General features: G+C 38.4%; 1 protein-coding gene across 3 annotated transcripts; it reads left to right on the top strand.

The window, feature by feature from the left end:
• The first annotated feature begins 11609 nt into the window (after positions 1–11609).
• Positions 11610–14995, top strand: LOC143888203 (Transcription elongation factor (TFIIS) family protein). Of its 3 annotated transcripts, none has more exons than XM_077392557.1 (10): positions 11610–12122; positions 12229–12921; positions 13013–13081; positions 13156–13238; positions 13328–13401; positions 13479–13537; positions 13640–13673; positions 13787–13905; positions 13995–14079; positions 14574–14712. In XM_077392557.1, exons 2-10 carry the CDS (start codon positions 12517–12519, stop codon positions 14612–14614), a joined length of 969 nt encoding a protein of 322 aa, XP_077248672.1. In that variant the 5' UTR covers positions 11610–12122; positions 12229–12516; the 3' UTR covers positions 14615–14712. The 3 variants fall into 3 exon arrangements, with proteins under 3 accessions (XP_077248672.1, XP_077248670.1, XP_077248671.1); XM_077392555.1 differs by having other exon boundaries at positions 11617–12122; positions 14621–14995; XM_077392556.1 differs by having other exon boundaries at positions 11629–12122; positions 13482–13537; positions 14621–14995.
• Positions 14996–15783: the final 788 nt, after the last annotated feature.

The raw sequence follows: 15783 nt of genomic DNA, 5'->3' as shown, positions 1-15783 counted from the left end.
AATATAAAGTAGTAGCACCAAACAAATACAAAACACATGCAAAAGCCCTTAATCCCCACCAATTATTAAATATAATCTGCAACCAACTAAAAAATAGTGAATAAATTCGTACTTATGAAATGAAATCAATCAAACAAAACTTAGAAACCAACATCCTAGTTATTAGGTCACAGTGTCATAATGCCAAAGATGAGCTGAAGGTTCAATTACATTTATTGAAAAAGGAACAAGTTAGATATGATTGTTAATGCAGCATTCTTGAGCAGATAGAGTGAGAACAACAGAGATTCAGAATAATACCACATAGGATTGAACCACAATTATCAAGAATTTTATAAGAGTTAAAGGATCCACAAACTATTTGACAAAAATGCTAAGGAAATTCATTGCCGATATTTCAGCAACATGAATGCAATTATACTTATAAGGATTGGCCTCACCCTTGCATATAAAACAAAAGGTGCCACAGTTTTACCGTTTGGGAATTTTGGGTGATCAGTCAATTTCTACGAGAATCCAGAGCTACCTATCTCAAAATCTAGAGAGCATCACAATTAAGAGGAAAACACGATAATAAGTAAACTGTAAAAGCAGTAATAACAATAGACTACATGGTTGTAATATAGTAAATTAATTCAAATTTTGCAGAGGGTTCAGTGACTACTACTTTTTTTAAAGAATGAGGTTACGAGGTCTAGTATTCAAATATCTCAGCATCCCACATGACATTCTGCCAACTACATTGTCATACCAAGAATATGAATATCTTGTTGACTACGGGTACATAAATTACATGGTCCAATAATGAGGGATTGGCAGCATTAGCTCTTTTTTTTTTTTTGAGAAATTAGGTATGAGTTCAAGGGCATCTAATTCTTCTTCCATATACTTGTTTAGAGAACTTTCCATAATTATGCAGGCAGTGGAAACAAGAAAGCGTGACACCCATCTCTGCGCTTCGAAGTGCATATTGAAAAATATGACATCCTAGTCACAGTTGCTATTATGATCAGGTTGTGTTTGGAGTCTAATTGCATTCTAATTCGGCATCCACTCCACATTTGCTTCTCCGGTGGAAAAAGTATTTAGCAAATATCAAGTTCTGTTCATTTAGTCTAGATTAATTAAATGAAAAATCAAAGGATTTATGAAAATGACAAAGGAAGCACATAAACACTTGATTCATAGCAGTTCTAATGAAATGAACACAAATGTTCTAATGTTTCAAAGAACAAAACAGCAGTCCTTATGGAATTGCATTCCAATTGTAGTACCAAGTACCAACACAATGAAATAGGAAGGCAACAAAAAGGAAAATTTTCAAGTTTCACAAACCGGAAGAGATGGAATTGCAGAGGAATATATCCATGATGCAGAAATTGCTGCCTTAAAAGAAACAGACACTAATCAAGAGTAATGAGTTCAATATAAAGAAAGGAAATTAACAGGAAAACAAGGAGATTTCCTTCTGCATTTGAAGCTTTGAAAACAGTCAAGAAGTCTGAAAATGAAGTTAAATCCCTCCAATTCAAATTCAACAATAATGAAGAAAATGAGAGAAGAAAGTTGCCGAACTTAAAATCAATTAGCTCAGAATTTACAACCTTCCCAACAGTTTTTGGTGGGGGGGGGGGGAATCAAAAACCGAGATTTAGTAAAGGGTCTGGGAATCGAATTTTCTCATATCTTTTGAACCCTAATCCATCCCCACTCTATACAACATAAAACCCATTCTTGTATATAAGAAGATGGGCTCAAACCCAACTCCTTCCTCTCCAATCCTGAACCCAAGCCATCAAGAGAAGAATGAAAAGCTCCTATGGGCCTTGGAACTAAACAAGGGCCAATGAAATCTAAAGCTCAACAAATCACAAAATGTGAATTGTGATCTGATTCAAAAGAACAAGCTCGAACAACATACACTGAGGTCTGAAGTCACATGTGTAAAACTAGGATAAGGGCTTTCAAAACATATAACTAAAACATGCCATGATCACAAACACAATATATCTAAACAAAACATCATAACAAGTCTATTGAAATTAATCTAAATTTTTTTTTTTGAATATATATATATATATATATATATATATATATATATATATATATATATATATATATGTATGTAAAAACAGAACCGAGGTGGTCCTGAAGGGAGGTGGTCCTGAAGGAACAAAGATAATACAAAGATAGCAGTACAATAATTCAAGGAGGTAGATAGTCAAAGCACTCAAACGCGGCCCGAAAGACTCCTTTCTTGGCAAGGGTGTCTGCTTCCGCATTAGCTGATCTCCTGACATGGCGAAAAACTATTGAGGAGCCCTTAGCTCTGTCCTCTATTTCCTCTAAGAGAGGCAAAAATCGCCAAGGGGGAGAAGCGTTACCCGAAAGCCAGCGAATAACATTTAAGGAATCCCCTTCGACGATAATTTTGTCGCACTCTAGACGAGGCATCGAGAGAAGCCCGCTATGAACGGCTCGGACCTCTGCCTTGTTTGAGTCTGCCACTCCGATAGGCCCCGAGTAGGCCCAGAGGACTTCCCCTTTGTGGTTTCTACATAACCCCCCTACTCCTGCCATTCCTGGATTGCCGATAGACGATCCGTCAAAGTTAAGTTTCAGGGACCCCGGAGGAGGAGGAATCCAGGAGGGTAGGATTTTCACTTTGGTAGCCGATTCCAAGCATATGATTGACCATCCTTCCCAGAGGTCGAAAGCTGAAACAAAACGAAACAGAGGAAGGCTTCGAGCCCAGGATATGACCGCAGCTATCAACTGAATATAAATCCAATAGGGAGATCTAGCCTTCCCTTCAAAGATACGAGCATTCCTCTCTTTCCACAAGAACCACCATGAGGCCAGGAGACACATCTTCCACAGCGTTCTGCCTTTCCTTTTCCAAGGAGTCCAGGCCCAACTCTGAATGAATTCAGCCATAGAGTTGGAGGGGACCCAACTGATTCCAAAACGAGAAAAAATAAGACCCCAAATATGGCGAGCAACCTTACAGTGTATGAAAAGGTGGTCAATGGATTCCCCAGCGGATAAACATAGAGGACAGTGATCTACCAACCACATTCCTCGTTTCCTCAAAAAATCCATAGTTTGAATGCGGCCCCAGCTAACCGACCACCCAAAGAAAGCAACTCTCGGAGGGCAAGATTGTCTCCAAACCGAGGAGGACACATGCTCCACTAAAGAAGGGATCAGATGGTTATAAAAAGATTTGACTGAAAATATCCCCGAAGGATTCCAAATCCAAATCCGACGATCTACGCCCGAAGACTTGATGAAGCAAGAATCCAATAAGGAGAGGAGGGCGCTGTAAGAGTTTAACTCCCTAACAAAGAAGTCTCTGCGAAACTTAGGAGACCAAGCCACCATCCCATGTTCCCTTGCAAAACATTCCGATACCCAGGCCTCTTTTTGAGATGAAACGATGAATAAGTCAGGAAACATGACTTGAAGAGGATCGTCCGAACACCAAGGATCCTGCCAGAACCGAATCCGATCCCCCCTATATACTCTGAATCGGACGCCAGGAGCAAATAACGACTTCAACTTCAAGATGTCCCTCCAAACCGTCAGACCTTTGAGTTTAAAATTATCAACAGAGTTCCAATGCCCATGATCTGAACCATACTTACTTCCAATGACCCGGACCCACAAAGAGGATTGTTCTTCGCCAAATCTCCACAGCCACTTGCCCATAAGGGCCTGGTTAAAACTCTGAACCCTCCTGATACCCAAGCCTCCATTTTTAGTAGGCAAGCAGACCATACTCCATTTAATCAGGGAGACCCCCTTGGAAGACCCTGATCCGCCCCACAGGAAGCGTCTCTGAATTTGTTCGATGCGTTTAGCAACCGAGGCGGGACATTGAAAAATGGATAGAAAATATATCGGCATATTGGATAGAACGGCCTTTATAAGCACTAATCTACCTCCTTTGGAAACCAACCGGCGCTTCCAGGTGGCCAAACGTCGCTCAATCCTTTGAATAATAGGAGCCCATAGGTTGTGTTTCGGTCGACCCACACCAAGAGGAAGACCCAGATAGGTTGCTGGAAAGACATCTAAACCACACCCCATAATTCCGGCGAAAAAGGATGCATCGCTCTCAGAAATGTTGATCGCGAACAACCGAGATTTTGCGAAATTAGATCTTTGACCCGAAACCATCTCATAACAACGAAGCATAGCTTTAAGGTTAAGAATCTGGGATATGACCGGAGAACAGAACAGAAGAGTGTCATCCGCAAACTGAAGAAGCGATACTTCCACCTTACTCTCGCCAATAAGGAACCCTTGATATAGCCCCAACTCACTTCCTTTTTTCAGCAGTCTGCACAGTGATTCGGCCACAATCAGGAAAAGAAAAGGAGAGAGAGGATCGCCCTGCCGCAATCCTCTAGAAGATTTGAAGAATCCTTTTGCTGATCCGTTGATGAGGACAGAAAACCAGGCGGACGATAAGCAGTTCCGGATCCACCCTCTCCACCAACCCCCAAAGCCCATACGACCCATGAGAAAATCTAATGCTGCCCAATCCACTCGGTCATATGCCTTCTCCATGTCAAGCTTGCATAGAATGCCACCTTCCCCCTTCCTCCGATAATAGTCAATGGCTTCATTGGCTGTTAAAGAACAATCAAGAATTTGCCGGTTGCTTATAAAGGCACTTTGACAGACCGATATAATTGAAGGAAGAACCACTTTGATACGATCCGCCAAAACCTTTGCGAGGACTTTGTAAAGGCTGCCCACCAAGCTAATCGGGCGAAAATCCGAGCTTTTTGTTGCTCCTTCAATTTTTGGAATGAGGACGAGAAAAGTTGCACCTGTCCCTTTGTCAAGGATGGCTCCCTCAAAAAATTCTATGAAGAATCAAAGAATGTCCGATTTTAATCTAAATCTAAACCGATCTAACAATGCATTAATCTAGAATACAACAGAAGGATTAAGAACTTATCTCGATCGACAAAGGTCGTTGATCGATTTGGGCTGGATTTTCTACTATCTTTCTAGATGACCTCATAACTGATGGGAAAGATCTCTTTATAGCCAGTTAGACAACAGCATAGACCAACCCCATATATTTATAGAAAAATAATACCTCTTAGAGTTCCACCTACAATGGAACTCTAATAAGTTTATTAAATTTAATTAACTATTAATCATGCTGTAGTTAAATTTGGGCTAAATTAACCATCTATGTCTTAGTAGGATAAGACGCACCACCATTATACCTCCGACTTATCACTTTAGTCGATGGATAAATAAAGCAATTTCACACGTACGCAATCCCATTCACCGGTCTAGACAGTTGATCTTTCATCTATGATTGCCCACATAAAGTCTTACAACTCCATTACCAAATCTTGGTCCCTATGATAGCCAAAATCCTAAAAGGCCATGGTCCTCACTTGAAAACTTTTGCCCCTCTTTGAAGTTTATAATGACAACCCAAAAAAGCCACAAGAAATTGCCCAAATCCATGTGAAACCATATCTCTGATCTTCCCTTGTGATGGATATGACATCCCTCATGTATATGGTTGAAACTTGGGTCGGGCTGGTCGGGTTTTCCGGAACCCTACCCTACCCGAGAAATTATGTCGGGTCTAGTTTTCTACGAGAAAACCCGAGGTTCATAAACCTGACCCTACCAGAGATAGCTTTCCGGGTCAGGTTTTTATTGTTTAGCGTAGCTTAGTGACTAATTTCAAAAATTATAGAAAACAACAAATCTTCACACCAAAAATCTATAAATTTATGTCCATCAAGTGAATAAATCTAAGAAGGAAATTTTTTACACATCACAGATATGATCACCTCAAAGAAACAATTATAACAAGATATTGGAAAATAATTGGTGATGTGATTCAAGAGATATTTAAGAAAGCTACAGTACACCTATAAAGAGTCGGATCGGGTTTCTGTTTTTTTTTTCTTTAAACCCTACCCGACCCAAAATTGGGTCGGGTTTCTCAACCTAAAACCCTACCCAACCCAAGTTCCGTGATTTCTAAACCCGACCCATGTTATTTTCGGGTCAGGTCGATTTGGGTTACTACCCAAGTTGCAACCCTACTCATGTATGATGAGTATTTTACAAAGGACCACAAACAGAACTGATTACAGGATCAGATTGTGTGCCTTTTAAGCTCCAAGGGAAAGTACAGACTAGCATCTTGAGACATGCAATAATGATTAACAAGGTCATGCAAGAAATAGCACCTCATGTCTAGATAGTCCATCAAGATTGCAGTGTCCTTCAGTACAATAGAACTTAGGAACTCCAGCTAGCTTGTATTTTTGTTTTGGCAGGTAAGCTGGGATTAAACCATTGACCTTCAGATCGAAGAACAAAGCCTTGATCATTGAACTAGAGGTTCAATCCCTACTGCTACTTGTTTTTGGCAATGACATGACAACACTTATCTTTGGGAAGTCCATTTTGTTACACTGAGCGCTGGGACCTGCGTAGAACTCGCACTTCAATGCTAGTATAACAATTAAGGGGAGGGCGCCCAAGTCATTGTAAGCCCTTCCACATCTATTCATGTAAAATATATGCTATTCGCATGGAATCCCAAACAACCTCTCCTTCCAGGTGGAGATTGTTTCTCTATTCTCAACAGGGTCAAAATTTTGGTTTCGGACAAAATTTCGGGGGCAACCGATACCGAAATTTTTGCCGAAAGCGCGAAATTTTGGCCAAAATTCGGTAAAGGCGCATGAAATGTCTTTTTTTTGGGCCGAAATTTCGGTAATTTCGGATGGAATTCGGTAAAGGAATTCCAAATTTCACCGATATTGCTGAAATTTTGGTAAGTTTCGGTACGTTTAGGTGTCGGTCTGACCGAAATTTTGGATTTCGATCAAAATTTAAAACCATGGTTCTCAATTGGATCGGGTTTTTGTTGGAGAACTTTGATAGTGGAGCTAATAAGAAAATGAAAATGAAATGCTCCAAGGCGCGTTACAGATTTCACTTTCCTTAAGATGGTATTCGCCCCAGCCCACCAATCGCCCACAGGTAGCAATGAAGGTGTGAACTCACTTTTAAGATACAATGAAGTCTGGTGAAAATCCTCCTATGTTTGTTGACGTATTGGATAAATGGCAACACCACGAATCAGACCTTTGGATTTTTCAAGTATGTGACACACTAGTGATTGTTTTGGCAGAAAAAATAGTAAACTAGAGAGAAAACGACAAAAAACGGAATAAAGGAGGCTTAGAAAGGCTTCTAGAGTTTGTAAAAGTTCTTTAGAATCACTAAAATTGGAAGTCACCTCTTGGAATTTCGTAGTATGCTTGAAATGATGAGTTTGTGGTCATTTTTATAGATCAGCATGCGTCTTTTCGGTTTGAATTACACCTTTATAGGGCACTTATCAGATTGGGCTGAAATATGACCGCTGAAATTTGACCGTTAGATCACACCCACTACTCGTATTGATGTGTACATGTGAAGTGCAATGTGCGTCAAAAAGCAAACTAGCATCATACCTCTCACACTGCGTACGTGCATCATCCTATGCCTAACTATTTGCAAAACTTTTGAATTTCAAAACAATTGAAAAGAGTTGAAAGATACTTATTAACACTTCTCCACTCTCTCACTTTTCAATGTGGGGCCGTTTGGATATGCGGATTTTAGAATCTTGGATTTCTTCAAAATTGTAGATGGGAGACAAGAGAAGAAAGAGACTAGCCGTCGTTTTATGATTTATCACTCTTTTTTCCATCAGCAAGAGAGTAGGAGATATAAAAATCTCTTACTGTGGGGGGGGAGATTTTTCTAAAACCTATATTTCTTACTTAAAATCCAAGATTCTAAAGAGAAACAAAATGTACGGTCTCTTTCTTCTCTCGCCTCCCATCTACAATTTTGAAGAAATTCAAGATTCTAAAATCCGTGTATCATGCATCATCACTTTTCACCTCTTTCCAAAAAGCTCCTTTTCTTTAAATTAAGAAGCATTTTTGTTTTCAAAACTATTTTATTTCGCAGCTGTTCCATCGCATGTCAGACCAGCCAACTTACTTTCCAAAGGACCCGAAAATTGATGCATACACAGCAGGCTACGAGGGAAGCTAGCTAGTAAGTACTAAGTAGTAACCTAAGTTGAACCTCGCTTGTAAACGTGGGAAATATGCCAGCCTAGCGCGCCTAGGGCTGCCTAGTATTTCCCAGTACTGCGTAGTGTTCCTCCTCGCTGCTTTCTTCTAATTGAAGTGATATTTGTGCCCCCTTTTTTACTCGGGACAGCCCGCTTCTAGTTTAAATATAACTATTCACTTCCTTTAATCGAGAAACCATCAACTTGTAAGGCATTTTCATTATTTTATTTCTTTTACGAAGCACCTACGGCCGGATTCGGTTTGAACCTACTGACAAAAGGAATCTTCACCGTCCAAATTATGGGCTATGTATTCCTGCTAAAGATGCACAACAAAAAGGAGAACGAATAATCGAAGATGACATGAGCATGGACTCTTGCTGGATTTGTCCACAGTTGTCTCAAAAAGACCGAAATGTCCTTTTTTCTCCCGTTTGTTTCGATCCACCTGACCATATTTTGGTAATGGGGTGGCTCACTCTGTTTCACATTTATCTTAAGCCTCTTTGGATTGTAGGAATTTTTTGGAAAAGTTTGCAAAAGAACTTTTTTCTTACGTTTTGTTGCCGGAATTTTTTTGATTCTTGGGACTTTTGTAGAATTTCCGCAGGAAACCCACGTTTGGATGGTGGGTCCAAAATAATCCCAGGAACCAAAATAACCCCACACGAAACCCCAGGAAGGAAAAAAAAAATACTCCCAGGAACCAAAATAATCCCAGAAGAATTTTTTTCTTCCCAACAGTTCAAGCAACCAAACAAAGTGGCAAAATAACTTAATAGTCCCTAGGAAAATCATATTATCCTAAAAGTCTTACTTTTAAAAAACATTTGCTAAAAGGTCCCTAAAACTAACATAAGTTAATTTATCCGTTAAACATTCTAAAATGGCAAATTCACCCTCCCAACTTTTAATCCATTTTAGCATTTTCGATTTCCCTTCCAATATTTTCAGAAAAAAGAAAGAAAGAATATAAGGCGAAAATGGTATCTTTTCCAATATTTTCGTCAAAAATCCTTCAACAAAAAATCATTCAACAAGTTGTTAATGTTTTTCATGGCAAATTAAATGGTATGATTTAGGTTAATTTAGACGAATCTCATAATAAATTGAAAACCCCTCCCCGTAAAAATTAAATAGGGATGGGTGGAGTTATCTTTTCTTCATGTGTAAATAAAGTAAGAAATTTTAGAAATGTTTTTAGTTTCAAACTTTTCCAGATAAGTCCTATCTTGGTTGAACGATTTTACAACATTTTTGACCAAAATATTAGAAGCGATACATTTTCGCCTATTTCATATTTTGTTTTTCCCGAAAATATTGGAGGGGAAATTGAAAATGGGCTAAAACAGATTAAAGGTTGGGAGTATAAATTTGTGATTTTAAAATTTTTAATGGAGTAAATTGATGTGTGTTAGTTCTACGGACCTTTTAGCAATTATTTTTTAAAAGCTGGACTGTTAGGATAATATACTTTTCTTAGGGACTATTAAGCAATTATTTTGCCAACCAGGGACTATTCACCAAAAATCCCTAACAAAGTATCTGAGTCATCTAACCATACAGTTTCATTGGGGCCCACAAGATCAACAATCTCAATCAGTTTACCCATGTGCCACATGTACAATGGTCCCACCGATTTCTTCAGAAAAACAATAATATCTTTATATGAAGATTATTAGGTATTTCTTCATAATCCTAACATGATTATTTTCGAACTCCAATAAGATAATTCATCAAGATCCAAATTTCCCTCCATCAAATGGGCCCACCATAGAGTAGCCATATCTTGAAAACTGCTATGATCAAATGATACCCTGACTACCTAATTAGGTACTTACCACTGCCCATGATCAATACAATTTTAAATTTATGCCATCTCAAGATGGGACCCAGTTGGATGAATGGCTCGGATCACAAATAGGGCCTTATCCCTCTAAATCAGCCATGACCATTTACATCTTTGAAAATAGTTTTTACATTCCTTATTTTTCATCCACTTGACATCACCTCCTCACCCATTTCCTCTGTATTCTCTTCCCCACAACTTGATAAACATATATTCCATGGAAAAAAATTTCCTTGCTGCCAAACGTAGCCTATCTAGGAAACTTCCAAATGCAACAATATCCAGCCTAACTAACCCAAAACCAAGTTGGGAAAGATTAGGTTGTGTCATATTAATATATGGGAGCTGATATATACGCCCCTTTCAATTCTGCGGACACCTTTTCTGAAACATTTGTCCCGGCTAAAGCAAGTGGCCAATTACACGTAGGGATTATTTTGAAAAATGACCAAAACACCCATGCAGGCATCCAATATCCCATCTCGTCTCTCGCCTACCTCTCGCCCAAATGCAAAGCCCAACTTCAGAAACCAAATCCAGCCCCCAAGTCTCTCTCATTATTCACTGGTGGACATGGGTGTTGGAACCAAATGTGATATAGAAACTAAGCATAAAAATGGTATTCTTATGGCATGGGGCCATCGAAATTCTGTATCTAGAAAATCAGAGAAGTTTTCTCTGTACAAAGTTCCTTAGCTGCCTCAGGTTTGATGACCCTGGTGGTAAAAGAGTAAGTAAAATTTCAATTTGTGCAGAAAACTTGTGAATCATTCACAATTCTCTATAGATCAAAGGGTTTCGAAAGATAAAACCATCAGCTCCCAGAAATTGCCCAAATCTGCCTCCAAGCTTATGTTTCTGTTAAAAAATCTTGGGTGGCAGTGAGAAGGGTGTCAAAATAGAAAAGCTTCTTCTCCTAAGCAGCAATGGTCTCTATCTTCCTCGTTTTGTTGGTGGGTTACAAATTAAGATGTTCTAAAAGAACAAAATTTCCAGATTTGTTGATTTCTAGAGAGAGACCTAGGGCGTTTCTGCACTTCCAGGGGCATCTCAGAACTTGGGCTCGTATGGATTTGGGCGAGAGTAATGGGCAAAGATGCGGGATGAGTGTTGCTTGGGTATTTTGGTCATTTCCTAAAGGACTAAGTATATCTAACCGGATACTCTCATTAGCCGGTCAGGAGGTTTTCAATCGGGTGTCCCTAGTAATGAAAAGGGGCGAATATATCAGCTCCCTTAATTTATTCCTTACAAGGGCATAGTATATGATTTTATAACTCTATTTTGTTGACCGGTAATTCCGACAACAGTAATGGGCACTTTCGTCATTCTGATGAAGAGAATATGCCACGGAGATAGAAGATATAAAAAGGAATATAAATGTTTCGCCCCCTGTAGGATTATGCGCCCCACTTTAAAGTGATTGTGGCCTTGTGTGCAGACTTTAACGCTTTTTGACGTCAAATCACATTAGAGTAGGGCGGATTATCCTACACTGGGGCGAAAAAATCATTTACCTATAAAAATGGCTGTAGCAAAAGTATTCAGCGTAGAAAGAGACCGATAAATTCTCACCTTTTTCGTTGCACTATCCTCTTTCTGATTTTGTTTTTTCTGACCTATTTTGCGAAGGGGGGAAGAAAGACTATTCTCAGGGGTTTGAGAAAAGGTCTTTCAGTGGTCAGATAAAAGGAGTAAAAATTATTTAATATTATAGACCCATAGAGAGAGAGAGAGAGGAAAGAGAGGAGAGATTTCTATATTCTCTCAAAAACTAGAAAAAAGAAAGAAAGAGGGAGATAGAAGCAATTTACAAAGAAAATAGTTCTGTTTTTCTGTGGAAATTCAAATTTTCAATATTCCTGGTGAACAAAAATGGGGAAAACGAGAGATTTTTCAGCATCTGAAAAGGCGATTTAGCCTTTCTGAGTAGATTTAGAACCTTATGCTTTTCTGTGGCGGATTTCCAGATTTAGGCGTTTTTATTCTACCTGGATTTGCAGCATTCTGATCGGTTTATCCGACGAGAAAACGAACGAAATCTATTGGATTTTGAGTCTGATGATCGATTTCAGCAACGATTACGAGATTCTGACCGATTTCCTTTATCGCTCGTGAGATCTATACTTTTTTTTTGTCTAGGTAAATTAGTTCTTTCTCTGTTGCAGGCGAATCGCGTCTTTTTCTGGAATTATCTATAGATTTTCTGGATTCGTTTCTGCAGACCTAATAATCGATTGATTTTCAGGTCACATGATGATATGACCGCGAATTGTCTAGAGAGAAAATGCCGAGAAAAAATCATAGCAGATTTTAGATCTGGTGACAGATTTGCAGATCTCCTCATAAATGAAAAGTTGAAACCCTAGGATAGTTTTAATTTGAAAGGACGGAAGACAAAAACAACAAAGAGAGAACAAATCTCTGTGAGTTTCAGATCTGAGGAAAGAAAAACCTCTTGAGCTTGAAGATCTATGTGCTTTGAATAAAAAATAGAGATTAGAGATTACAATTCGCAGATCTGAAGGTTGCGAAAATGGATTTGGATGATTTTAGGTCAGTTTTGAGGAATTCAGGCGTAGATGTGTGGACTCTAATCGAGACAGCGATTGAGGTAGCTTCGATGGATTATGGAAAGGAATTGAAAATCCGAAGAGACAAGATCGTGGAGCGCCTTTACACCTCGGCTTGCAGGAATTGCGATCCAGATGGTCCGAGGCTAAGCAGTACCGAGATCAAAGAGGAGAAAAACGAACCGATCGTACCAGAAGCTTCGATCGAGAAAGAGAACAGTCATAATGGAAAAAATGCCTCTCCTTCGACTCCTCAATCGATCGATCGAGAAGAAGACAGGGATCGGATCTACGGTGGTGGTCGTTCAATTGATCAAGAACAGAGGAAAATCATCTCAATCAAGGAGTATCTCGAAGATCCTGAACAGGTCTGGTTTTGAAATCTGATCGTGATTTTCTGTAAATTAGACTTTTTTCTTCTTATGCGTATTTTTTTTTATTGATTTTTGTTTTTAACAGTCGGATGATTCTCTGGTTAATCACTTGCAAAACCTCGCGGACATGGATATTACATTCAAAGCTCTCAAGGTAGATAATAAAAAATTCATCTTTTCATATTTTTTTCCATTTTTTGCCAAGATTATATTTTTCTTTGATTCTAGGAAACTGATATTGGAAGGCATGTGAATGGCCTGAGAAAGCATCCATCGAGCGAAGTACGGAGATTAGTAAAGCAGCTTGTTAGGTGAAAATGAAATTGAATTACATGGAAAACAATTTCATGAAAAAGTTAAAAACAGTGATAAAAAAAATCCGATTTTCTTGTGTTTTCAGGAAGTGGAAAGATCTCGTGGATGAATGGGTGAAATTAAATACCCCTGGTCAAATTGCAGCTTCTGCGATTCTTGGTAAGTTCATCAAGAAAGTAAAAAAAAAAGAGTTTTTAGGCTTTTTTCTTTTTCTGACATTAACGAGTATTAATTAGCAGCTGATGGAGATTCCCCTCAGCAAATTCCTTCCAAAAACTTTCAAAACGGACACCAGGTGAAACATCTTTCTCATCAAAAAATAAAAAAAAATCACTTCAGGAACCGAAAATTTATCTTGGAAAATCCTGAAAATTCCGCTTTTGAATTCTAATTTCAGGTTCCGGATTTCGCCTACTCCCCCAATTGTTACAGTAAGTGTTCGAAAATCCTATTTATTCATCTTGATTTTCATTACTGATTTATTGTTTTTATTAATTTTGTTGTTCCAAAGCTAAGATAAGTTTGGTTTATTTTATTTCCACAGATGGTAGTTCTGGTTCGGATAAAAACAATTCAGAATTAGAATCCAAAGGAAAAGCAATTCCTCGGAGAGAGACCCAAATCAAGCAAAATCAAACCCCTCCTGCTTCTTCTACTTCCAACGTAAAGAAAATTATCTTATTTATAGCTACCTGATGAATTAGGGTTTTTATTTAATGTGTGTTATTTAATGATCTTTTTGCAATTTTCAGAAACAAAAAGAAACTGTAATCGATCCGGAAAGGCTTGCTTCGGCTAGAAGAAGGCTCCATGAGAACTACCAAGAAGCACAAAATGGTATAAATCTCTTCATTTATTTATTTTGTTCTTTATATGTATGGGGCAATGATATCAGCACGACCATGTTTTGATATTTTTCAAGAATGCATCTTGTCTTTTAGTATTTACAGAGCTGTCAAAAGGTTATTACAGTTCCCAAAATGTTCTCACAAGCCTATTAATTAAAAAAGAAAAGACAAGCTGGGTCTGTGCAATTATTAAACATGGTTCTGTTGATATCATTTCCTTACATTTATGTTATAAAAGAAGTTTATAAAATATTCAGTCCACAGATATTGGCACTGCAATGCTTTAATAATTGCACCAATTTCTCCTGTCTTTTACGGTTTAAATAGAATTCAAACTGTCAACGGTTTTTACAGATTTACAGTTCTTAAAAAGGTCTCAAAAGCCATTTAAAACAGAAAAGAAACTGAATTCCTGCAATCATGAAAACATGGTAGTGCCAATATCAGCGATCCATTCATATGATATTTTTTATTTATTTACAGAAGTTCACATATTTTCTTCCTCTGTTGTATTCGTTTCATGAATGAAGCGAAAAAGCAACGGACGATTCAAGTCATGGATCTACATGACATTCCGAAGCCCAAAAACTCGTTCTTCGCAAAGAATAAGGGCGGTTTTCAGGCCAAGCACTGGTGATAAAATACCACCGGAAAACCGGATTCAGAGCTTTGCTGTTTACTTATTTTGCAGGGAAAAACTTGGGAAGCAAAACCGGAAACCACTCAACTCTGTAACTTTTTTCTTATTTTATTTTTCATATATCCAGGTTTAATGCTGATGAGATTTCTCATTTAATTACACTTAATCATACGAGTTTTAAGAAACGTGGACAATTCAAGGCTGTCCCCGGAAAACATTTTCTCTATCATGATTATAAAATACCAAGCCGTGGGGTTTTTTTTTTTTAATACTGTTTTGGGTTGTTATTGGGTTTTAACGTTTTTTGTTAAAGCCTGCGGAGAATCGTGGGCGGTTTTTCCGGTATTGGCGAAGGGGCACGTGAGAAATATTAAAGGTGGTGGCCCAGGGAAGAAAAGGGGGTTGTTGTTAGAAGGCAGGTAGAATTTTAGAGCTTATTGATTGTTAGAAGTCTCGACCCGATTTAAGGGATATGCTTTTGGATATCCTGCTACTCGGTGTGATCTTTACATATTTTGATTATGCTTGTGATATGTAATTTCCTCTCAATGGAAACAAAGCATTTTTCCACGTTACCTTAACTAAAGAATGGTGTTTTTTGGTTCAGTGAACCTTTCATGACTGTGTCTGTGCAGAGAATCCACCCACTGTTTAATCAATGTTTCCTGAAGTATTGTATGGTAGGCCCGACATGAATGTGTCCAAAAGGAGTGCGCGTGGGTGGTTTCATTGAATATTCGATTCAATGGCTTTGATCATCTGATTCTTTCCATGAATGATGTCGGTGGGTCGTACTTGTGGTGACTGACAAATTACTGGTCTTAGGGCAAGTCCATAGCAAAACTTCATTTTAAGCGTCGTTTTAAAAAACACATTGTGTAGGGTTACAGAAAAAAAAAGAAGAGCAATGATAGATACAAGGAGCCCTTGCATGAAGAGCCACAGAAGGGCTCTTCATTGGATCCACGTCAGTTTCAGTTCCATTTTAAAATTAGTTGGAAAAGTAAAATCAGTTACATTTGATGAGGTGGATCCAATGAAGAGCCCTTTTGT

The sequence above is a fragment of the Tasmannia lanceolata genome, unplaced genomic scaffold, assembly GCF_043159265.1.
Source record: "Tasmannia lanceolata isolate RefF3 unplaced genomic scaffold, GAP_Taslan_0.1 ptg000012l, whole genome shotgun sequence".
NCBI lineage: Eukaryota > Viridiplantae > Streptophyta > Magnoliopsida > Canellales > Winteraceae > Tasmannia > Tasmannia lanceolata.
Note: the sequence above shows the minus strand (reverse complement) of the source record. Positions and strands in the feature narration are given on the sequence as shown.